The 26,210-nt window shown below is 40.3% G+C and overlaps 1 protein-coding gene across 3 annotated transcripts; it reads left to right on the top strand.

The window, feature by feature from the left end:
* Nucleotides 1-304: 304 nt before the first annotated feature.
* On the top strand, nt 305-25,315 carry elk3 (ETS transcription factor ELK3). Of its 3 annotated transcripts, none has more exons than XM_066668121.1 (6): nt 305-564; nt 12,743-12,966; nt 14,046-14,816; nt 20,320-20,442; nt 21,540-21,693; nt 23,495-25,315. In XM_066668121.1, the coding sequence occupies exons 2-6, from the start codon at nt 12,760-12,762 to the stop codon at nt 23,803-23,805; spliced, it is 1,566 nt and encodes a 521-aa protein (XP_066524218.1). In that variant the 5' UTR covers nt 305-564; nt 12,743-12,759; the 3' UTR covers nt 23,806-25,315. The 3 variants fall into 3 exon arrangements, with proteins under 3 accessions (XP_066524218.1, XP_066524219.1, XP_066524220.1); XM_066668122.1 differs by having other exon boundaries at nt 21,540-21,650; nt 23,495-23,750; XM_066668123.1 differs by lacking the exon at nt 21,540-21,693 and having other exon boundaries at nt 23,495-23,750.
* The last annotated feature ends 895 nt before the right edge of the window (nt 25,316-26,210 follow it).

Here is a 26,210-nt window from a genome sequence, read left to right as displayed (position 1 = left end):
GGCAGGAAGACGGTGACGTCAGTCGGAGCAGCTTTGGGCACAGATTCGGGTTACAATATAACTCTGTGTGTGTATGTGTGTGTGTGTGTGTGTGTGTGTGTGTGTGAGTGAGTGCCATCATCAGCGCGCGCGAGAGGAGGGAAAGCGTGTTTACACAGACGGCTCGAGCGCCTGGGGAACAGCGCGCAAGAGGAAGTGAGCCGGCTCGCTGTCTGCCTGCACCAACTTCCTGCTCAGAGAGAGAGAGAGAGAGAGAGAGAGAGAGAGAGTACAGAAGAAAGAGGGAGAGTACAGAAGAGGGAGAGAGAGAGAGATCGTGCACAGAGTGTACAGAAAGAGAGAGTACAGAAAGAGAGGGAGAGTACAGAAAGAGAGAGAGAGAGTACAGAAAGAGTGTGTACAGAGAGAGAGAGAGAGAGAGAGAGAGAGGTGAAAAAACAGTGGGGATCCCATTACAGTCAGACTGTGCTGCCGAGACGACCGACAGCATGGAAAACCAGGACATTTTACGGAATTCTTTTTAATAGAGGCTGAAAAGAGGAAAAAGCCGGCCATTACTCACAGGTAGGTGCCAGCAACTTCTGCTTAGTTTTTTAGAGGTTAATAAAGAGTTAATATTAGTTTTACTGTGTTATTACAATAGCGAAAAAACCCTTCAGTGTACGTTCCTAATGAAGCCCGAGCTGTCTGAAGTGAATACATAGTATCATCCATCCTACGTGTTTTATCACTGATAGTCAGTACACCGCTATTTATTTAGTATGTGATAGTCAGTACTAGAATGTGGTTAGTGTGTGGCCATTACTGTACTATGTGTTTGTGGTAGTACCGTCCTGTTTGTGACAGTACTGTGCGCCGTGTTCCTAGTACTCACTGCACTGCTGTGTGTTTAAAGTTTGACATTCTGTACTATGCTCTGTGTTCAGTTTGTGATATTAAGTACAATATTCTGTATTTTTTTTCATTTGCAATTTTCAGTACTGTGCTGCGTGAGCTCAAACTTGAATGAAGTCTCTTTTTCCACTCTGTCTGAGGAAGTTTTGCCTACTTTTGAACTGGCCTCATTTTGTCACCGGGCAGTTCTTCCCCGGGTTTCCTCAAGTTTCAAAACTCCAAAACCTCCCTACCCACTACCTCTTCTTTCCTCTACTCTCTTTTGTTTATGTGAGCGGTGTAATGTCCACTGAGCTACTGCTGCTGGCCCTTTAAACAGCACTAGCAGTGCGCCTGGTCTGTGTGGAAACAGCAGCAGACTAATTGCCATGCGCCTTCCGCTTAGAAACTGGCAGCAGACAGCAGCTCGAAAATGACTCACTGGGGCCAACAAAGAAACTTCAGTCCATGCATCTGCCTGCCTTGGCTTTCGTCTCTTTCGTGTCTCTCCATTTTAGGGTTTTAGCCTCTACTCTGATAAAGTGGCCCATCCCTGAGGTGCTCCTGCCTTGGGACAGTTTCAGGTGAGGTGGTGCCTAAGGCCGGAGGAGTCACTGGTGAGGGTAAAAGAAGCCCTGTGACGGCCCTAGGCTCAGATTTTTTCCACCACGTTTAGTCATGGCTAAGTAATGTCTGCACACACACTCACACATATACACACACAGACGCACACACACACACACACACACACACACACACACCAACTAATCTCATTACAGGTTTCCGCTAGCACTGCAGCCGAGGGACTTGCATGTGCGCAGTGTACAGGCATTAAAAGTGGCTGGTCTGCTGGAGTTTGCATCTGTGACTGTGTATAAGACGGAGGAAAAGACCCCCAGGATCCTGGAACACAGGCCTGACTATGGACTCCAGTCATCCTTTTTCCAGAAGGGGGTCACCCCTCCTTCTGAACCCCTTGAAATTTCTTTACGTTTAATCATAATGGGCCTATAATTTACATTGTCTCTTATATTTCGTTCTGTTTAACTGAATTATATCTGATTGTATGTTCTGTCTTGCGGCTCATTTAGAACGGACTTTTAATTTAATGGGTGGGGCTAAACAACAGTAGGCCAAACTTGTAAATCACCTTAATACATTAACTGCATGATTTACTACATTCAATACTTTTATTCCAAGAGAGTGGATACAATTAGGGTTTCCAGGACATGGACAGAATATATATTTGTTGTCCTGTAACTATTATGAATTACTCTGTAGTTACATAGACAGATACAACTTTACTGTCACTGAACACAGTAACGTTATAGGGCAGTAAAACAGTGTAGCATCTACCAGAAAATGCCAAGTAAGCGGTGCAGATATGCAAATTTATAGAGGGCATATATATATATTGCAAATAAAAATAATGTTTATATGTACACCATATTTTACACCATTTAGCTATAACAATAAATAACATCCTTGTTTCTACACTCACTGTGTATTTTATCAGCTCAGCTCACCTTGTAGTTCTACAATTACAGGCTTTAGTCCATCTGTTGCTCTGCCTACTTTGTTAGCTCTCTCCTACCCTGTTTTTTAATAATCAGGACCACCACAGTGCAGGTTTGATTTGGGTGTTGGACCATTCTCAGCGTTGCAGTGACACTGACATGGTGGTGATGTATTAGTGTGTGTTGCAAAAGTGGATCAGACACAACAGTGTTGCTAGAGTTTTTAAACACTGTGCCCACTCACTGTCCACTCTATTAGACACGCCTACCTCGTTGGTCCAACTTGTAGATGTAATGTCAGAGTTGGTCATCCTCTTGTCCTTTATCAGTGGACACTGGACGCCACCCACAGGACATTCTCAGCCCAGCAGTGACAATGAGAATGATCCACCACCCATATCATCAGTGATGGTCCTGTGAGGGCCATGACCAGTGATGAACAGGGTGAAAGGGGGCTAATAAATTATACACACAAACATAAGGACTACTGTCTGTAACCTGAGAACTACAAAGTGTAACTATGTGGTCAGTGAGTGGAGCTGGTACTAATGGGTATTTAGTCCTTCCATTGCCGCAATAACAGCATGTAATGTTCTGGGAAAGCTTAACATTAGATGATGGACCATTTCTGTTAGGATTTGATGGCATTCAGCCATGGAAAACAATGATATGATTTTTAAACAGATTTTCAATAGCTCAATACACATTAATTACAGCATCTGTCAGTGACTGACAGTCATAACATGGCGCTGCCTTCAGTTCATTGTGCTCAATTTTAAAGTTAGTTTAAAATATTAATATTTAAAAAGCTACTTTGTAATAACAATAATAACAATAGTAATGATAAATTCAATCTATATAGCGCCTTTCCCAAACCCAAGAATAAAGGGAATAAAAGGGAAAAAAAAAGCATACATAAACGGAAACACAAAAAAAAATCCCAGAGGAATAAGTTACTGGAAGTAAAATGTGGAAAAAAGAAGTGTTTTAGCAGTGATTTAAAGGAAGATAAAGTTGAACAGTTGCAAAAAGAGGAGGAAGAGAGTTCCAAAGTTCCAAGAAAGATCTGCCACCCAGGGTACAATGTTTAGTTTTAACATGATGTCATGTGTCATCGTTCAGGCGCTTTTATATTGTTCATATCGATATCGGCATTATATCGTATCGACAGAAATTAAGAGCTATACCATGGTAAATTTAGGCCACATCAACCAGACCTACGTTCAATCATGAGAGCATAAGTGAGATCAGTTATTGATGTTGGTTGCTTAGTTCTGGGTCACAAACTCCATTCCTACTAATCAGAAAGGTCTTGGGTGTTGCTCCATCACTACAGAGAATGTAGGTTCACTACTCTGTATTTAGCAGACAATTGGAACTGAGCATGGTGACTTTAAGTTCAAGTGCAGCTACTTCAGAGCTACTTTTCTATGGAGATTAAACTAGTCGTGCATGCACGGTTGATCACCTGTGTCAGCAGTGAGTGCTCCTGAAACCGGCTGATTTCAGTAACTATAAGTGTAATTACTATATTAAGTAACTCTAAACGTTTGAATGCAGCAAGTGTGTAATTGCCTAAGAATTCTTAAAGCTAGCGAGTTAATAACCCACATTATTCATTCACCACTTGGAGTCTCCTGTTTATGTCAGAAGTTGTGAAAGCCAACGAGTTTGAAGCACTGGAGAATTGCTTCGTTCCAGTATTCCCCATCCACCACTTGGGCTCAACCCTTGTTCTCAGGAATTGTGAAAGGAAGTCGGTTGAAGGCCCTATAGCTGAGGAACGACCTCGTTCTAGACTTTTTTTTTTTTGGTCTCCTCCCTTAACCCTGCAATTCCTGGACTCGTTGGCTTATTGTTCAGTGCTATGAATTATTCATAACGTGCTATGCCAGGTGTGAGAGCTGATGTAAGGTAAACCTTTAGGCTTGAAGGGAATAAACTCTGAGAGCTTGTATGGGAGGCCACACACAATTCCCTCGCTCTCACAATTCTGCAGCTTATTTCAGTTTCAGATGTTGTGAATGATGTATATTAGTTCTAAATAATAAGCAGTTTAAAGGGTTAACCTCAGATGGCACCAATGTGCTTTAAGTGAGGTTATTCGGCTCATGAAAGTTTTGACAGTGCCATTGTATCTTTAGGGTATGTCTATGTATTTCCTGGGTATCATGTTGTTAAGGGAATACTTTGTTGAACTGGCTGAATACGTTTGTATCATTTTGCAATAGGGATCTGTTCGTGTTGTTTGTATGTGTGCGGATGAGTCATTTGCCCACCTCAACAATAGATTTAGCTGTAGCCCGAACAGGAAGAGGAAATCTTCCATTTGTGCCGAATGTCTGTGCGGTCCCCCTGTCCCCAGGTTTCCGGCTGGCTCCCTGTAGCAGGAATTCCTACCTTTCAGTTGGGGAGCGGCATTCCCAGGAAGACGCCCTTCAAAGGAGAATTGGAGGAAGTCCTGATTTAGACAGTTTTACGGTCGCTTAACACAGATGCTCAGCTCCAGAGGATGCTAGAGCAGGAAACAGTTTTATTTCGCCTCTTTGGGGGTTTGCAAATAAATAGCAGGGGATAGGGTGTGTGTGTGTGTTTGAGGGAGAGTGAGAGAGCGAGAGCGAGAGCGAGAGAGAGAGAGAGAGAGAGAGAAAGAGAGAGAGAGAGGATAGCTCTGCCTGATCTGGACTGAGACTAGAATGGCAAGGGATATTGCCCTTTACTCAGGCTGGAATGAGTGAGGCTCTTCCATAATTCTGTGTAAATATCTGTCACACACTGTAAGTGAAAAGGAATGAGAGAGAGAGAGTGTGTGTGTGTGTGTGAATGTGCGTGTGTGTGTGTATTGAACTTCCTGGTAAATATCTCCAGCCTGTTTTGGCAGAGTCCTTGTTCTTCCTGACCACATCCTCCTTTGTCACCGTGGAAACATCCTGGACCTAGTCAGGTCTGGCCTGTGTGGGTAACTCTGCTCAATCTGGGTGGATATATGCATTTGTGTGTCACACTTAATCACTCTTTCTGTGGTCCCCAGCAGTTAACTTTAGCATTTAACTAAAACTTTCACATACCAGTAATAGAACGGAAGCTCCAGACCATCCGCTGTGGTCAGCTAGTCAACTTGCCTGCTTTAATTTAAGGTGGAACCGAAAATTCAAAGGAGAAACTGGCAAATAAGAAAAAGCTTCAGTTTTATTAATGGATATCAGCACAACATAAGTTATGTTTTAACTTCTGGTAGGTGTAATAACTCACTCAGAATGTACATAATATAGAGGTTCCAGCATTAAATTTTATATATATATATATATATATATATATATATATATATATATATACATAATTTTTTTTTTTTTTTTTTTAATTGAAATTTTTTTCTGTGCATGTACACATTCATTTGCGGATCTAGAGACAAGACACAAACTGAAACGAAGCAACCCAGTCAAGAATATGTGGTATAAAATGTTGTTCTGATATTGTGCTGCTTCTTAAGTAGCGTGTAGAAACTTTAGAGTTGTTCCTCGTCCAAGTCTCTCCATTCACAGCGCTGGTCGTGCCACTCATGTGAAAGTAAAAAGACGAGATTAAACTGAGCAAAACAAATACAAGAGTACAGAGAAATAAGAGCACTGAGTAAATATGGTGAGAACGGTAATAGAGAAGAAAGGGAACCAAGAATAGCCAAGAATATGGCTAAAAAAACCCAGCTTCTGCTCTTCGCTCTTCACTCCTGGGTTCTCGTGCTTAACTGAGCGGTGGCTAATTCTCATTTAAATGATCGGGCGCGGAAACCAGTCTTTCTGAACAGAGCTGTTTAGACTGGGGGAGAATACAGTTGTGTTATGTGTTTATTTCATAACCAGGAAACTTCTGGGAAACTTCTGGGAAAGAATTATAATATGCTGCTTTAATATAGCATAAGCTTTATTATTAGCACTGATTTGAATATCAGAGCTGACTATGCCATTCTTCTTTGGTCATGTGATCTGAACCATGGAGGAGCCCCAGGGGTGACCCAGTCTAAAGAAACGACTGACTGCTCCTTTAAAGGCAATATTCACGATTTCAATCAAAAAAAGAAAACATATATATATATTTAAAATAAAATTCTGATGTTTCCTCATCATATGCAAGCTCTCCATTCTGTTTGCATGCTGGAAATGAATCTAATGTGTTTATGAAACCCTAGTGTCTGTAGACAAATAAAAAAACAAAGGGGCTCGGTCAGGTAAGCTAGGCTTCCTCTCTCTCTCCTCTCTCTCTCTCTACCTCCAAACATTGAAAATCATGAAAAAAGATGAGGATATTGCTTTCCTTCTCCATAGATGGGTAATATTGACTTATTTGATTCTAAATTCTGGTTCGCTAACTGCATGATAGTAATCGCAGTGCGAAAGTGCTACAAAACTAAACAACTCGAGTTCAAATGAGTTTCTGTGGTAATTCAAACAGTGCATAAAAACGTTAAACTTGAGCCACGTACAAACAAGTTGTTTTTCTTTCCCTCAAACATACCGTTTCACTTTAATAGACCGAACATAAACAAACCAGAGAGAACAGTGTTTCCCCACAATCGAAGGCATTACCCTATGGGCCAATGAACATGAACCCAACAAACTCCATGATTTTTGATGTTGGTAGTTATTTTTAAATGTTGAGATTGTATATTTTTCAAATGTACATTTTTCAGTGTAGTTGAAAAACTGATGTTCTAGAAAGCGTTAGGCATTGGTGGGTTGTTTGTGTTGGTACACTTTGGCCTTTATGATTCATAGCTGTATAAAAAAGCTGCTACTGCTGAATTTGAAGACCGCTTGATGAAATGTATGCTAGAGTTGAACAGAATGGACACTGGGCGTGCTGGTGTGCTTGCATCTGTCAAAAAATATGACAAAGACTTTCCCAAAATAAGCCACACTGCAGTCAGAGAGTTCCTCTGTGCCAATAAAACATTTTGACTGTCAGGGTTATCCACAGCAGTGAGTCAGACAGCCTGTTTTTTTCTATCGGCTGCTGGCTTTCTCCCTGTCTCTATCCTTCGCTCCCTCTGATAATCAGTCTGTGTCATTTGCAGCATCATGCGTTACATGCTGCAAATGACACTATGTGTTGCACTTGTTGTTCCAGTGATTTTAGTAGTTACATCATACACATAACTGCCTGAAAGTCAGCCAAGTCAACAAGGTGGGCTGTTTTTTTATGGTTTTTCCTTCTGTCTGTGCCAGCAATCTCCTGAGACAGAGTGATAGATGGGACAGGTAGCAGAGATTAAGAATGCAGAGAGGAATAGAGGTATTAGCTCTTCTCATATCTCTTCACTAAAAATCCATCAACTTAAACCCTTAATCTCCCAGTTCTAATTACATAGAAAAACTTAGCAATTTTGCAGGTTCTTCTTCAGTTAAAGCTGCAAGCAATGGACAGCTGTGCATCTGAGAATAAAACATAAGCCCTAGACATTATGTTCCTGGTACTGCTGCTGTAACAATGTCAGTTGTTAAAAAGAAACAGGGGCAGGAAATATTATCCAGTAATAGCTTAGGTCATTTCAGCATCATTTAAAAAAAGAAAAGAAGTTACCTGAGGGTTAAGAGGCTGTCTGTACCTGGAGAGGGGGCGCGTGTGGGGTGCATGGTCAACTTTTTCCATACTCTGTCCTTTATTAGGTAGAGACACATGAAATTTTGCATGAAACACAACCAATGACACATTTAATGTCTTTTTTTTTCACAACATGGGATTACCCATGAGTCTGAATTACCCCCAAGGGCTTCTAATAAGAACAAATGCTTTGCAGCCTGAGATGATCCGGCAACATTTGACTCCCCCTTAGTCCACTTTATTGTTTGACAAACGTTTATGTTTGTATATTCAGATAGCAAATGCTATGTCCCATAACTCTTTCAGTAATGTGACATCATCTTTGAAGTCAGTTTGCCACTGAGGAGCTGAAGGTGCTCTGTGTTATTCCAGTTCTGAGACAGGATTAAATGGACCTCACTGTCTCCTCCCACCTCAGTGATGATGTAGTCTCTGTGCTGTAAGTTTGAGCAGTCTGAACAAAGCCGCTAATGTTCTCTGCACTCAGACACTAAATCAGCAGCGTGTCTCTGCTGCTGCTGAATATGTCTTGCTTTCACACACACACACCTTGTGTTTGTCTGACGCACTGTTTGGATTCATGGCTTCTAAGGCTGTCATGATTAATCAGTTATACTTGGTTGAATATAAATAATCAATTAAAAATATCTTCTCAAAATATAAGCAGTCTGTAGTGGAGAGGAATGCATGTTTTAAATGTTCCCACCCCACTTTTACAGTATGAAACACAATAAGAATCTGATCCTGATGGATAGACACACCCATTCATTTGCATTTTCTGCCTCATTCTGGCAAAAGGTTTCCTTGTTTGTGTTTTTTCCAGTAAAGTGTTATGGAATTTATATTTATATATTTATATATGTTTATATATGTTGTTATTGTTCTGTTAAGTCTATTTTTTATTTCTTGACATTGTTAACTGATGTGTTTACGTGGACTGAGTTTGTAAGCACCTTAATGTAGTTGAATTCACTGATTATGAGCGGTGCACACAAACCTTTGGACACTGTATATAAAAACCCACTAGCACTTTCTGGTACTATTTTGTCAGCCAGTGCTGCATCAGAAAGCATTCACAGGCCAAACTGGCTTCAGAAATGATTAAACTGAGAAGTAATTTACGGATTCCAGTGCCATTCTTGGTTGACTCTGATCGGGCTCATTCCGAATATGAATTCAAATCGATACACAGAGACACCTAACACTAAGAACTGAGTCGGCCAGTGTCTGATGCGGTGGATCTGGGGCCTGATCGGGTTTATTAGGACCGATAGCAATGTACTCACTCTGATAGGGGCTGGTACTGGGAGCTGGTTTGAATATGAGCTGTTTTGAAGCTGTATCTTGAGTGGACGTCATGTGGAGGGAGAGCACTGTCTCTGTCCTGTTTCTGACTCAGAGGAAAACAGCTACAGTTTCAAACTCATTCACCAAGCTGAAGTGTTTCACTACTCTTATCTCTGCATTGGGCCAGCAGCCAGATATTTCAGTGTGTGTGTGTGTGTGTGTGTGTGTGTGTGTGTGTGTGTAGAAGTGTATCTGTTTCTGCATTTCACTCATCTGCACATAACTGTTGTGTTCCAATTTGGCTTGAGCCAAGTAAATGATTAAACTGACCTAGACATTCTCTCTCTCTCTCTCTCTCTCACCACACACACACAAATCTTTTTTTTTGTTCATTTCGGCTTCCTCTTGTCTTTTCTGATACTTGATGAACAACAATTGTTTTCTTTTTTCCATTGTCTCTCTTCTCAGGAATCTGTTATTATCTCATTATTGGCTCTTCTGCATTTTTCTGCAGTCTCACCACAGCACAGTTTTTGCCTGAACTCTCTTGTCTTAAATTATCGATATAAAAAATATACACAGTATTTTGTATTTTAGATGTTATTGATAATTGTATTGATGCTGAATGCTGAGCTCTTCGGATTGTTCAAAATCCAAAAAAGAAAATCATTTTCACATTTCAAAGACTGCTACACAATTGAAAGCATTTTAATTTGTCACCAACAATATCTACAGAATTTTCATTAACTTTAAATTTTAATCCCAGTTCACGGTATAAAGTGGAAAAAAACGGAAGCACTGATCTTCTATAAAAATGTCTGTTGCCTAACCTGTAGAAATCAGAATATATTATAATATTGCAATAGAAATAATGAAATAGTCCAAAACTATTTGGAATAGAACATTTTTTTACACATTAAGAAAGATTGTTCCTTCACCTGTAAAGCTACAGTGGTGATACTAGATACTGTTCTGACAGTGAGGGTACAGAACCTGAAGGATGGTCTCATAAAGGATAATAATGCAAACTTTAACGTTATCTAGCACCCTAGCCTAACAAAATGACAATATTGATTGGTATCAGTAGCAGCCAGCTGTAGATTGGCAGGCTCTGCCACCCTTCCAGAGCAGGACAAACTCCACATTTAACTTGGCAGTGTTTCTTTTGCGTCCAAATGTGTGCTTATGTGGCTTTATGTAGGTTAGGTCTCTCTCTCTCTCTCTCTCTCTCTCTCTCTCTCTCTCCTCTGAATTCTCTCTGTTCTGTTTCTCAGTGAGACCTGCAGTGTCTGTGCTCAGGTCAGTTCTGGAGCGGTCAGGCCAGTGGGATGGGTCTGTTCGCAGGCGGTCGTAACTGTCACCAGGTCAGCGCTGAGAGTTGGCCTGTTGTTGTTTATGAGACGGTTTGTTAATATGCAACAGAACAGGAAATGCTTGCTGAGTTAGGGAGGGCAGGAGCCATGGTTTTTGTTCAGAGCGAGAGAGAAAAGCACTTTCCTCAGTGTCTATTGTTTGTATGTGAATATCTATAGCAGTTGCTGTAGTGTGGTTGCAGTAATATTTGTGGTTTTAGTCTGATAGTGTCTATGAAACTGGTGGACCTTCCCACAAGGGTTTTTTTTCTTTACAGGAAAAGCCTGAGAGAATGGAAAAGGCAAAGATCAATTATATGTGATTGTAAAGTGCCAGTCTGTAGCAAGGTACATGTGAACCCAGGCCCTAGAGTAGGGGGAGCCTTACTAATATACTTTAATATTAATATACTTCACAAGATCTGTAATATAGTGTGTCATTCTGGATCATTTCTACTTAACCCTTTCATCGAGAAATTCTCATTTAAAATGCAGCTGGTGTCTGCAAATGATGTACTAATGCATATATACACACAGAACTGTGCAAATGTCAGAGAAAATAAACAGTAAAAGCATCATTTGAGCTGTAAGCAATCGTTAGTTCAAAAAATAAACATTTGAATAAATGCAACTAAACAGATAAACAGTGCACTCTGATCTGATGTCTGTTAGTGTTTTATCTAAATCATTCCCAACCACTTCTTGAAGATGTTGAAATTGGAAATCATAGATTTAACAGATAATTAAAATAAGAATTAAAAATAACAAAAAGTTGATAAAATCGAAAAATGATCAGTATTAATTGTGCCCAAAATTTGGTTACATCTTCTCACGATGCACACAGTCCTAAACGCATTGAATGTTCCATGGAAAAGTTGTCTATTTCCTTTTTTTAAGCAAAGGCTTCTTGCCAGGTGAATACCACTTACATTTCCTTCTTCCTTATGCAAATGTATTATATTATATCTAACTTCCTTAGAAATAGCTCCTGACAAATGAATAAATTGTCCTTAGCAGGTTAGGCACAACTTTTATATACTCTTTCTTTGTACAGTTCTTTCTTTGTACAGTTTGTAAATCATGGAAGAAAAGAGCTCTCATGAAATTACTGTTTAATGCAGTAGATAATTAGGCTTATATATGTCGATAAATAAACACGACTTACAGCCTAGTAAACCTTTTCAGGGTCATCACACCATGATAGAGAGAGAGAGAGAGAGAGAGAGAGAGAGAGAGAGAGAGAGAGAGAGAGAGAGAGAGAGAGAGCAGAAATACCACATCTCCCCAGCAGCTTAGCAAAGATTTTTAGGGTCATTAGACTGTGTCCTCATTGCACCTTTGCCTTCCCATTAAATCACCACTGTAGAGGTGACATCAGAAAGGTAGTGGTACACCGTCTCTGTGGTCGTACTATCAAAGGTACATATTCAGTCATTTTATTTAGGGAACATAATTGTACCTTATTCTATTAGATTGTATACGTTGATTGTTGATTGTATAAGCCCCACTTCATCTTCAGGGTTTATATTTTGTTTCATTTTACCCAGTTTTATAATGAAAGATTACAAATATTGAACTCTTCCTCTGGAGAAGAGAATGTAATGTACCTTTAGGGAGCACAGCTTGATTTTAACACCACTGTTGTATCACAATATTTGTACCTTTAGTGACCAATAATGTACCTCTACCTGATGTATTATGTAGATCTATTTCCAGGTAGCGTGTGCTACCTGGAAATTAATGTTTCTCAGAGCCCACAACACACAATCCTTGTTTGTAATCAAATCATACACTGTCAGACAAACTGTCACTGTTGTGGCACCCTCAAGGTTTCCTATTGTGTACCTGTAATTAGGAAACATAATTGTACCTTGTTATATGAATGAATGACCTGATTAGCTTTCATTACATTTTACTTAGATTTTTTTTAAGTAAGGAGCTAAATAAACAAACAAACAAGAAAACAACAACAAAAACTAACAGGTCTTACCTAGTGTTTCTTTAAGCTGAGGTTATGAATGATGAAAATAATCTCTCTCTCTCTCTCTCTCTCTCTCTCTCTCTCTCTCTCTCTCTCTCTCTCTCTCTCTCTCTCTCTCTCTCTCTCTTCCCAAGGCGTATGTACAGCAGACATGGAGAGTGCCATCACGTTGTGGCAGTTCCTGCTGCAGCTGCTGCTGGACCAGAGCCACAAGCACCTGATCTGCTGGACGTCCAATGATGGCGAGTTCAAGCTGCTCAAGTCCGAGGAGGTGGCCAAACTCTGGGGCCTGCGCAAAAACAAGACTAACATGAACTATGACAAACTCAGCCGAGCGCTGCGCTACTATTACGACAAGGTCTGAAAACTACACTGCCATAGAGCACTACATAGTTTACATATCGTCAGTGTCCAACGACAAACATGTACACAGACGCTCTGCTTTAAATTGCATGAAGATTTCATGATGAATGAACCAATAGAAATGCTCCAAAATGTCTTGGAATAAGATCTTTTTACATTGACTTCCATTCAGTTAAGGTTTTTAATTCCTATGTAAAGTTACTATTCCTGGGACAGTGACGATATATATTCAGTTTACTAATGATGTCTTGATTTAATTTTTTTTTGTCCCCAATTCCAATCTAAGTCTTTTAATATTGAGCATCTGCTTACGTACTTACATTTTCCTAGAGAGTACATTATAGTTGTTAAAATCAGCCCAGTGTATCTTCTTTTTTAATACCAAAGTGAACAAAAGGAGTCTTTACAAACAGCTCATAAATTCCACCTAGTGCAGCATCGCAACAGTAAAAAATAGAACAGTTCAAAATGAGTAATATAATCCCAATACCACTTTGAAGTGTCAGAGTAGTTTAATATTCACAGTCACAACAAATAAAAACCACACTTTGGCTCGGTCCAACAGAGTTAATGCTGCCGCATCTGACTTTTATGAAAACCCTGCAGATGGCTTTTAATTTGAAATTATAGATACAGGATGTGGAGACGTGATTATGCCCAACTTTGGTGGGCAGCAGAGTCAGATCACAACAACATTTACAAAGCTTGTTACATTTTAGAAACACCGGTGCTGAAGGGAATATTCACATTGGTCACTACTGGCTTGAGGTGGAGTAGGAAGAGTGAGCGTGAGCGGCAAAACAAGCTCAATACAGATCGGTAAAATAATCTTTGAGGATGGATAGGGACGTCCCTAAAATACACATTTTTCAGCAACAGATTATTGACATTTATTACATTGTCAAATAATGAAGACACCATGACAAGAATATGAACGCAAGCAGTGAGTGAGTTTAGATTTTGTATTTTTTACAGAATGTCATGTTTAGGAAATGTATTTTTTACGAGACATTAATTATTAAAGGAATGTTTATTAGTCCTCTCTCTCTCTCTCTCTCTCTCTCTCTCTCTCAGAACATAATCAAGAAGGTTATTGGACAGAAGTTCGTCTACAAGTTTGTCTCATTTCCCGACATCCTCAAAATGGATCCGCAGGCGGTGGAGCTCGGACGAGAGGGAGGCGGGGTCATGCTACAGGAGGCAGAGTCTGACAGTGGAGAGGGGGAGGAGTCTCCCAAACTCTCCCTTTCAGCACTCAGGAGCCCCACCTGCAGGAACGAATACCTTCACTCCGGCCTGTATTCGTCATTCACCGTCAGCTCTCTCCAGGGCCAGCCTCCGCTGCTGCATCCAGTCAAGGTGGAGAAACAGAGAGGGGCGGAGCGAGGCGAGGAGGGGCCGACCGTGATTCGCTTCGTCACGAATCGCTCAGAGAAGGTGGTGCCACTCCCCTCTTCTCCTTCACACACCTCCTCAGAGGTTTTCTTCAGCTCCAAAGGTTCTCCGCATTCCTCCCGCTCGCCATCCCCCCCTCTGAGCCCATCCTACACACGGAGGCTTGGCCTGAGCCCAGAGGCACGCATGGACGAATCAGAGCACAACGCTCAGCCTCTCAATTTATCGTCCGGCCACAGGGAGCGTGCCCAGGCCCAGGCCCAGGCCCAGGGCACGCCTCCTGAGAGGAGGGCCAGCAGCAACGGACTTCCTCCCAAAGCTCGAAAACCCAAAGGCCTGGAAATCTCAGCCCCTTCCATACTGCTTTCAGGAAGTGACCTGGGCTCCATTGCTCTTAACAGCCCTGCACTACCCTCAGGGTCCCTCACACCAGCCTTCTTCACTGCACAGGTAACGATATATACAGACTCCTCTCCAATACTGCCAAACACATCTAGTCATGCACAACTGCCTAGTGTTAGGTTAAGGGTGGGCTCTGATTCAATAGTTCACCACATATTACGTATATGTTCTTCTGAATATTTGATGTGCTGAAGCTAAATAAGAAATTGGTCTAATTTAAGTTGTTTTGAAGAAGTATAAACAAGACAAGTCCAAATAATTTCTCCACAAATTTAAGTACGCACAAACTTTAAGCGGTTTAGTGTGTTGCACAAGTATTTACCTTTTATTATATTGTGACATTTGTCTTTTAAGGCATTTTTGGCTGTTTATATTCAAATACAATACTGACATTGAAGAGAGGTTTTCTAAGAAGAGCATCTAAAGATAATGACGCTCGAACGGCTCAAATATTCCACTGCTTTAAAGTATTCTCTTCATAAACACACAGCTAACATCAAATCACATGGCTGTGTGCTACCACAGACTACATTTGTAACAGGGTTGCATCAGATACATTTTTTCCCCCTCCATTATTTGATCCTCCATTTTCTACCGATCTCAGCTAAGTATCATAATGATATCATCATAAAGTACCATAAAGTCTACCTGTATCTGATAGACAGCATGTAACATAGATGATGATAATGATGATGATAAAATGTCACATAACCTCTTTATAAAAGGGAAATGAATATTAACATATCGTAACACTAATCTAGGTATTTAAAGGGAAACAATTATGTGAGAGGCAGGTCTTAAAAAAGATGGATAGAGTGAGACATGAAGAGGTACGGAGAGTAGAGAGAGAAAGTGGAGTAAAAGTGAAAGAGGGAGGAAGGAGACCTGTAAGTGAAGCCATATGCGTGTAATCCTGCACACTACAGTGGAGTGACACAGGACACACACACACACAGACAGAGAGAGAGAGAGAGAGAGAGAGAGAGATGAAATTGATTTCATATGTCTCTCTATAGCCGGAACCTGGTGATCCAAGGTCCCTGACCTCTAAAAAGACAAAACACACTTGTATACACATAAACTCTGCCTTGCTCCCTCTCTCTCCCCCTCCTCTCTCGCTCCATCTCTCCCTCTTTCTCTCTCTCTCTCCCTCTCTATGTGTGTGTCAACAAAAAAGTACATTTTGAAAATATATGTTTTTCAAGGCCTTGTTGAAGTACAGTAGCTCACTAATTTGAGGATCAGTTCATTAATTTGCTGCCAACCCACCAAGTCTGTTTTTATGATCTGCCTAAGTCTGAACACAAGGGATTAAACGAGTTGTGCTGCGTCTTACATAAGCCCCTTTCACATATGAACTCCAGAGAAATTCTAGAGAACCTCAAGAGTATCAGGAAATTTCTCAGAGAGGTCCTTTCACACATGTAGCGCACAGTGGGGGTTGGGTTCTGTGTTAGATACACTCCTTAAGCGGGAAATGTTCCACGTGCTTTAGATGTGGGGCGGTGCCTATGGAGCGTGTGCAGGAAATACTCCGGGACATTAGCGGCTCTGTTCATACATGCTCTCAGTCTGACTTTTTTTCTTTACTAGGGAACTAGGAGGATAAAATCTGGGTAAAACCTGGGAGAAACGTTACGGGTGCTGGGTTCACACATGCAACTCTCAGATAAACTCTGGAAATGCATGTATGAAAGGGACTGTACGTGGCAGGTACTAAAGTGGTGTCTTGCCTTCTCGTCAGAGTCCCTCCAGTCACAGCCCTGCTTATGTGAGAGAGCTAAGATGAGCTTAAACTGAGCAAAACAGACTTACTGAGTGCAGAGAAACAGGAGTACTGATTAAATATGGCAAAAACTGGCAGCTTAGCAAATGTGACTAAACACTGCAGCTCCTCACTGCAACAGGAGCTCCAACTGATCGTTCTGAATAGAGCTGTTTAGGCAGGGGGAGAACGGTGCTGTGTTGTTTGATCCTTTTGGTATTTTGACCAAAGACCCCAGAGAACTGTGTTAATTACAGTAATAGTCTTTAAAAAATGCTAATGTTCTTAACAAACAAAAGACACTGTTCTTCAAGGGCAGGGTTGTGCTATTTTTATTTTTTATTATTTTATTATTACTGTTATTATTATATAACACTGTATATTAATGTTAATGATAAAGCATTTTATTTCTATGCACCCAAGGACACTCTGCTAAGTAATAATTGTAATTAAATACATTTGATAATTAATTAATTAATTTAATTAAACATATCAGGGGCGGCACGGTGGTGCAGCAGGTAGTGTCGCAGTCACACAGCTCCAGGGACCTGGAGGTTGTGGGTTCGAGTCCAACTCCGGGTGACTGTCTGTGAGGAGTTTGGTGTGTTCTCCCCATTTCCAGGTGCTCCGTTTTTTTCCCACGTTCCAAAAACACATTGGTAGGTGGATTGGCAACTCAAAAGTGTCCATAGGTGTGAGTGTGTGAGTGAATTTACGAGTGAGTGTGCCGCCCTGTGAACACACCTCCAGGGTGTATTCTCGCCTTGCGCCAATTCATTACGGGTAGGCTCTGTACCTATGAATGAACGAAGGAAAGATGCATATCATAAAAGTATTTTTAAATTCTCCATTTCTGTTACTAGCAAAAATATAGTTTTGATCATATATTTTATAATCTGGCAATTTGAATCTTTTTGCTAGGACTAAAATATTACTCTTTTAATGACACTATGAGAAAACCTAAAATGGTTAAACTCATGTGTGTGCCCCACCATGGCCTTGTTCAAGTGCTGGAGACAAAAACAAACACAGGAAAAACAAAAGCCTACTTGCTTTGCATAATAATCATATTTGAACAGAACTGTTCCTTTAACAGCTGAAGTCCTAGTGAGACCCAAAACTCGTTCTCCCAGACAGGAACCGCTGCTTCTTCCACACCAACTTCATACGTGCTGCAGCAGGGATGATAATGTAATTAAACAAATCTACAACCAGATCAGCCAGTTGAGCCTCTCTAGAGTGAGTCATGGCTCTAGAGACAGTGGGAAATATGCTGTTTGATCATAAGCAACACTTCAGATCTCAAATTAAAGCACACACTCACATACTCCTCATGGGATGATACTACTGCTAAATACGAGCCAAGTCTCTTATTGATCCAGTGCAGAAGTAATCAACTCAATGTGCAATACACATTTCTGTATTGCATAAATTACCAGGAATAAATCCTTTATTGTGGGCGGCACGGTGGCGCAGCAGGTAGTGTCGCAGTCACACAGCTCCAGGAACCTGGAGGTTGTGGGTTCGATTCCCGCTCCGGGTGACTGTCTGTGAGGAGTTGGTGTGTTCTCCCCGTGTCCGCGTGGGTTTCCTCCGGGTGCTCCGGTTTCCTCCCACAGTCCAAAAACACACGTTGCAGGTGGATTGGCGACTCGAAAGTGTCCGAGTGTGTGAGTGTCTGTGTTGCCCTGTGAAGGACTGGCGTCCCCTCCAGGGTGTATTCCCGCCTTGCGCCCGATGATTCCAGGTAGGCTCTAGACCCCCCGCGACCCTAAATTGGATAAGCGGTTACAGATAATGGATGGATGGAAATTCCATTTTATTCAGAATTTATTATCTTTCTTGCTTAATCTTTAGGGTCTCCAAGCCACCAGGGGAATTTTTTAAAACGGATTAAGTATTATTAGAAGAACAAGCACATATTTCCGTCCTTGCTCACAAGGGAATATGATTGCCCTAAGCCACGTAAGGCTCCCAGATGTTCAGAAATGCTGCTTATAAATGTGGTTGGCATCATCATACAGGGTAACACTGCCTTCCACACAGAAGACAGAGGTTCAGTACACAGCTTGGGCAGGAACTCGAAGCTATGCCAGTAACAGTCTTTGAACAAGGATCTTTAATGCTGTATTTGCATAAATAAACCAACAACCTGCAAGTGACTCAGGATATTAGTATCTGCCAAATGCCATAAATGTATAATATATACATGGCACTATGCTTTGTGTGTATATACAGTACTGTGCAAAGGTTTTAAGCACCAGAGATTATGGGATTTAAAAAGCTATTTACCTGAGCAGTAAGTGTTTATTTGCTAAACAAAAGAAAACAAACAATGCCCAACATTAGAATTAGATTTTAAAGGCTAAGCACCACTTAATGAACCTCTATGAATATTTCACATTATTTTAGTTACTAACATATGTAAGTATGAATTAAAATGAAAATAGCAGCTTAATTTGCTTTAAAACTGACAATTTTATTAAATTGACGGAAAAACCCGAGCTCGCTACGGAAATTCTTGAACGCGACCGTGACGTCACTGGTGGACAACAGCTGAACAACGCCGCGGTAAAACACCGTTATGACTGACTGTTATGACAGTATCTAGCTAAATAACCAACATTATTCATGACAACAGCCTAGCAATAAGCTAAACTCAAATGTAGAGGTACCGTTATTCTTGTAAATGTGATCGAAGTCGAACTGGAATTCATCCGAGACTATAAACCTCCGTAATGCAGCTACGTAGCCGAGTATAATCTGAGCCACCGACTAAACACCAACTAAAACAGGCGAAGTGAGTGTCCTTACCCTCTTCACCTCCATGTTACAGAGGCTCTTGAACACCTTTCGTTGGTGTCCTTACATGCCCATATTGTTGGAAAAGCGCCAGTGAAATGAGCTACAGGTAACGGAGTGAGCGGATGGTCCTTTCCAAAGTGTCCGTTTAAAGTTGACAAATTTAGTCCATTTTCTGGATATTTTGGGATCTTTGGGCCATTTGTGCACAGATGTCCCACTGTACATTGAATGATTGCAGCCAAAAACAACACACCTCTTCGTCATTTTGTATTAAATTAAGTGCAGCTTCTAGAGTTGTTGTCCACCATCTACGTCACAGGCAAGACGCCTATTAGAGTTTCCCAACACCGTTGGGGGGGGGGGGACCAACAGTCTTTTAAACCTTATTCCTTCAATTAGTAAGAAATAACATGTTTTCTGACGATCAATAAACACAAGTTAGGAACTCAAATTCCACTGTATTTATTTGTTTGACACTTTCATAGAGCTGGTGCTTAGCCTTTATATAATGTGTGCTGTTGATTTAACAAATTCATGCAAATCAAGGAAAATCTGAACAAATCATTGTTCTCACTCACACCAACTACTTTATAGAAAAAAAGTAATCTTATATTTCTTATATGTTTTATATTATTGTGGTTTTTTTTTGTATTTACTGTGATTATATATAACTTTATACAAGCACCACACTTACTGAGAAGGCATTAGTTTAAATATATATCATTTAAATATATATCATTACCATGTATGTATCTATATGTGTGGGTATACATATACATATGGTGTTTTAAGCTGATACAATCTGAAGAACCTTTCAAAGGATATAAATTAATTTGTGATGAGATTTGTGATGTGATCAATATTGTCATGCAACATGAATCATTGTGTACTGGTATAAACTATATATATTGCCTGGGATTAACTGACCCTGTACCTGGACTTGTGTGTGTGTGTGTATGTGTCTTTTCTCCATGTCTCCAGACTCCCTCGGGTTTGCTGCTGGCTCCAAGCCCTCTCCTGTCCTCCATTCATTTCTGGAGCAGTCTGAGTCCGGTTGCTCCACTCAGCCCAGCAAGACTACAGGGACACGGCTCCCTCTTCCAGGTACAAACACTGAAATACTACAGTGAAATACTACAGTAAAACACTCTGGAGAGCTGTTGTTTCCACACACAGTTCTTTAACTGGAGAATTTGTTAGAAAGAAAAAATGTGAAATAAAAATGAATGAATCATTTAACACTATTAAGTACAGTTACAGCAGCAGTGGTGCCACAATTAACACGTTAATACCACATTTATACAGCCTTTATTTTCAATTTCTCTCTTCATGCACATAAATGTGAGGATTTGTGAGAAAATAAAAGTTGCCCAACGTGTTTGTGTGTGTGTGTGTGTGTGTGTGTGTGTGTGTGTGCGCGCGCGCTTTGGCTCTGTGTTTGAAATCAAGGGAAGCCTGTGTGCCGAGACGGTTATCTGGGATTTCTATCATGAGCATTGGGCAGATGATCAGAGCCTTTCTGCTGAATGTTTGTTGAGGATGATCGCATTTGTGTGTGTGTCTGTGTCCGTGTAAATCATGGCTTTTGTGCATTCAAGCGTTTATCTTATCATCACTGTAACAAAACCTCATAATTCCAAAAGTTTATAAGTGTAGGGCCAAGTTATTGTGGATCGTGTCTGTTGGTCCATTTCTTCTAAAAACAGGCCAAAATGTGATTAGAAGATGGTCTAGAGAAAATATATATATTTTTTCAAAACGAGGTTTAATTCCAGCAGCAACAATATAGAGCCAGTGTAGAAAAACAGCATTCCTAGCTTTAATGTATGTTAATGTTATTTTGGTTCATTTGTGGTTGTCCACACCTTGTCCTATTCACACAGTGCAAAGAAAGAAAGCAGTCAGGAAGTATGGGTGTCGCAGTGGATCTGATTGAAAATCAGTGCGGTCTGTGGCTGTGATCCATGAGGAGGTTTGATTTGAGCTGTCAGAAAGTTAGCTTATTACAAATTTAATTTTCTAATTCTTTTTTTTGAAGTGTTTTTGTATGAAACGTTACATTCAGGTCCAAAAAGAGATGAAGTCTGGACACTCCTGGTCTAGTACATGGGCAGTGTGTCGTTTTTGTTTTTTTTTTCTTTTCTTTTTTACTCAGGGAGTATGTTTCTGTTTGGTGTCGTGTTTCACTGCTCATGTGAGAGAGAGGGGAAATCCTGTGGATACTTCCTGTTCTGGCCCAGGGGAGACTGCTGTCTGAAGAGAGAAAGAGAGAAAGAGAGAGAGAATGGATCTGTCGCTTTGTGCAGGGCAGGGTGGGTCTCTGTCGCAAAAACATCACAACAGGAAGCTGTAAAGGTAGCCATGGCGACTCTTATGACAAAGCCAGTGACAGTTAATAATATACTTTCGCTGCACTTCGCCAAACACTTCCTCCCCAGGCCATGGCACAGGGAGATTGCTGCCTAGTCACATGACCACTTTGGTGCTCTCTGATTGGGTATAGGGGGAAAACTCCTGGTTTGGTGCATGTGTGCTTTTTTTTTTCTTCCCCCTTACTTTCAAAGAACCATTCTTTTCCTTGGTTTTTTTACTCTGCTGAAGGGAGCCCAAATCTGCTGTACTGTATGACCAATAAAATGTTAATATTCTTCTTCTTTTAATTTTAACCAAAGATATATGTCCCCAGCCCACACAACCCATGCATGGAAACTAAGCTACAAAAAATAGCCCTATTTGAATCCACTGCGTTGTAGACATTTACATACACCATGTGATCAGTGAGCCCATTGTGGACGTGTGTTCTCTGGAGTTTACAAGCACCGTCCAATAGCTTTGAGATGCTTTGGAAGGGCTCTTGTGATCCAAACCGTTAAGCTCCTTCCACTGACGCTGAAGTTCTAAGGAGTGTTTCTGTCTGCCTGTTATTTAAAGGAGGCACAATACTGAAAAGTGCATTAGCTCTGTCCTATTTATCTACACACCTTAAATGCACAGTAACATTCAAGTTGTGTAGTTCTAATTGATACTGAAAGGTCATGAAAAAATGAATGAAGTCTGTTTGTGGCGTATGAGCCCACACAAAGTTTGCTAAGTCAGAGCACGGGAATGAAGAAAAAAAAATGTAGGATTATTAATTACTTGGATTTTTATGTCACGCAGAGTAAAGGATTTACTTGTGTATCTATACGTGCATGTGTGTGTGTGTTAGGGTTTGGAAATAAGCTACAGATGTTTCCTCTCCGCATTGGATACGGAGGGGGGCAGTTTCCTGTTAAAAAAGGGAGGGAGTGATAACTGAAAAAAAGACTGACTCTGTGTGTGTATGGTCAGCTCTCTCATAACAGGAAGTTCCTCTCCTAGCATTGCCGTGATGCATTAGTGGTCATGAGGGGCTGACTATGTACATGTTTGTGAGAGAGAGAGAGAAAGAGGGAGAAATCCAGTCATTGAAGGCGAGCATCTGGTTCTGTTTGGGTAGTCGTTTCATTTCGAGCTCAGCGATAGCAGGGCCACTTGTAATAAAGCACAGAGGACTATTTTCCTTTGAGTTTTTCAAACCGCTGACAACTGAAAGCCAATATTTCTACTGAAATCGGAGTATTAGCTGGCAGAGGTAACAACCTCCTCTCTTCTAGGCTGACTTTACACTAGAACACTTCTGTGAGGACCTGCCTGCATTGAGCCATGAGAACGTAAGGGCAGGTTCTGGTGTTGGGCGATTGGTTCTGGATCACAAACACCACTCTCACACATCCCAAAGTATTGAAAGGTGGTCCATCACTCCAGAGGATGTAGATCCTCTACTCCCCACATCAGTCTGGAGGGCTTTATACCCCTCTGGCCAACACTTGGCATTGGGCCCGGTGAACTTAGACCATATAAGTGTGTGTGAGTGAGTCAGATCCAACATGACTGAACGTGTGTCTACAATGGGTGCACTTTCAACAGCTGAATTTAACACATCAGCCTACAATGACATCATTTTATTTTATTACTTTCTTTTTATTAATGTAATTTCATTCCTATTTTTGGATTCATTTTTTAAAGCACTTGATCACAGTATATGTTATGATATTTTTGCTGTCTCACCCAACCTGCTTGGCTGATTCAGTCTGAGTAATTGTGTATAACTCTCTCTCTCTCTCTCTCTCCTCAGTTCCCCACTTTGTTGAACGGACCTCTCCCGGTGCCTCTCCCAAACCTGGACTCCTCATCCTCCTCTTCATCATCTCTCCTCCTTTCATCCAGCGCTCAGAAATCCTGATTCCAAACATTTTCTTCACCACTTACTATCTGCAGACACAAACATGCATTTGCTACAAAGTCAGAATAGGCTCAAGGTTGCACTACACCCCCTTGTGGTTAAATGTTGCTACAGAAAACAACCACAATTCATTCATTCATTCATTCTCTGTAAGATTTTCATCTTGTTCGTGGCTTGTGGTGGCATCCCACACTCACAACTAATAATCTTTTAAATAGCAGTGATTCATTCATTCGTTCATTCATTCATTGTCTGTAACCGCTTTTACAATTCAGGGTTGCGGTGGGTCTGGAGCCTACCCGGAATCATTGGGCGCAGCAGTGTTTCAGTCTTTCTCAATCAAAACTCAGGCTGTCCACCAAACTGCTCACATGGCTTTTACTTGTGCCAAAGAAGTAAAAAGCATCAATGGAAACTGTGAGCTTTTAGGAGGAAAAACAAACAAGCAAAGCCTTAGAATCTATAGCATAACCCAAAGACTTTTTTTTTTTTATTCCGATTTTTCTTTATATCAGTTTGTAATCGGAACGTGCCCAGGCGACTATAACTTGCATCAGCGCAAAAGCTGCTGTAAAGCTTGGTTTGTCAATACAGGTTCCACTGTGTATATCCCACATTGTATGAGGCAAGACATCACGAGTCAAACTCAGATCCCCGTGTGCTCTGATTATTCATTCAGAGCCACACACTCGGTGCTTTAACCAAAATGTTCTCTTCTCTTTTACACAACGGCATTTTAGGGACACTGTTAAAAAATTAAAGTTAGATTTTGAGAATAAAGATACAGTAATATTCAAATAATTCATAACAAAGAATAAAAGTTAAGATTTTGGTAAAAAGAATGAATCGCTCCTTATTAGTGAAATTGAAAATGTGTAAAAAAAAAAAATATGTTTTTTAAACGTGTCACTAAAACAATGCTATAATTTCCTCTACCCCATCTCAGCCTCTGCTCCGCTGAGTGGAGCTCATATTGAAGCTGAGAGAGGACACTCATTACAACTCATATTAGAGGGACCCTATTAGCCTTATTTCATTTAGTTTCAGTCGTTTTGGTTTTTGTAATCTCTTTCTAAGGCTGTGAATCAGGTTTTTTTTTTTTTTATTTGTCTGGTATTGTATTGTATATTAATGTATTGTATGCACTGTGCTTCAAAACTACCGGCTGTGCCTTCTCTGTGTAAGAATGTGTATATGGATTATTTTCCTGCTTAATTTTTTTTTAAATATATAATAGACGAAATTCCATTACCATATTGGAAAGAAAAAGCTTTGTAATAGCTTTGGTATTTTTTTTTTCATTAAAGAATTGAAGACAAAAATGTATTCTCATATTAATTTTATATTGTTGCTTTTTAAGAGTCAATTGTGCTTATTAAAGTTGTTTTAAATAAAAGGAAAGCATTGAATGCTACATTGGCCAGCGTTCAGAGACTTATTTGAATGATCATCCCTGTTTTATAGAAGGAACAGTATGGCTTTAAATATGCACCCTGTATATACCTTAGGTCAGTTATGGCAGAAATGCAGTTTCATGTTTTATAAAGCCCCTAAAAAATCTGTTTCACCCGAGCAATGAAATATTATGTAAGCCCCACGGCTTTTTAAATTTTGTATCTGTATTTTATACAGGAGTGGTGTAACTGGTAACGTGTGTGATACGTTATCTTTAAAGAGTCTATTACTGATAGTGTAATAAAAGCCATTCCTATGTAAAGCAATGATCACATATACAATAATTTCATTGACCATCTTTAATCTGTCTGGGGGGGATGGGGGGGGGGGGGGGGCTGGCAGGGTTAGAAAATGTTATATATGAGAATTAATAATGTAGTCATTGACATGAATAAAGGTACCATTTAAATATTGCTTATACTTTACAGCGTCTTAATGTAAAATATTTTAGTCACTGCCATTTATAAGGAATATTTATTTATAAGGAATATGGAATTTTGAATTGGGTTTTGGTACACCCTTAATGCACAGGGCACCTTAAATAAAGAAATAATTATAGGTTTTGACATTTGAGTTTTATAGAAATTTCTTTGATAATAAAAGGGAAACTGCATACAAACACGTGAATTCATGAGTCACTAAAAAAAAAGAGCACAATAAGTATTCTGTATGAAACAGACCACTTTTTTACTTCACTGATTAAGAGAAATAAATATCTGCAGTAGAAAGAGTTAAATGGTCAATTCAGTCGACAGCTTTCAACTGTGAGTGTCAGTGTTCCACAGAGGCGAGGTTTATGACACCAGGCGAACCATGCATCTATACACACACACACGCACGCGCTCTCTCTCTTACACACACACACACACACACTTCTCCAGTCACAATCAACTGCAAAAAAATCACAATATTAATCAACATAACTGTCAGTTCAAAAACAGCGCAGTTGTCTGTTGAATCAAAAAGCTCTGAAATGTTTTCTTCATGTGTACAAATGTTGGAAAAATGTATTGGTCCTATGTAGCCATTTTTTTTAAATCTTCCTTGGTTCCAGTACATTTTCACACTCATTTTCATCTTTTATTCCCCCTCTTCTAAACAAAATCAAGCATAAATGTGACACAGCCGGACTCCAACATGCCACACCGAGATA

Source organism: Hoplias malabaricus, chromosome 4 (genome assembly GCF_029633855.1).
Source record: "Hoplias malabaricus isolate fHopMal1 chromosome 4, fHopMal1.hap1, whole genome shotgun sequence".
Classification (NCBI taxonomy): domain Eukaryota; kingdom Metazoa; phylum Chordata; class Actinopteri; order Characiformes; family Erythrinidae; genus Hoplias; species Hoplias malabaricus.
The sequence above is the reverse complement of the archived record's forward strand: the minus strand, read 5'-3'. Positions and strand labels throughout refer to the sequence as shown.

Bases quoted from the DNA above. Each gene is read 5' to 3' on its own strand.
- elk3 (XM_066668121.1), top strand. From the start codon at position 12,760: ATGGAGAGTGCCATCACGTTGTGGCAGTTCCTGCTGCAGCTGCTGCTG. The intron at 12,967-14,045 runs GTCTGAAAACTA...TCTCTCTCTCAG, and splicing joins TGCGCTACTATTACGACAAG to AACATAATCAAGAAGGTTAT. The intron at 14,817-20,319 runs GTAACGATATAT...CCATGTCTCCAG, and splicing joins CAGCCTTCTTCACTGCACAG to ACTCCCTCGGGTTTGCTGCT.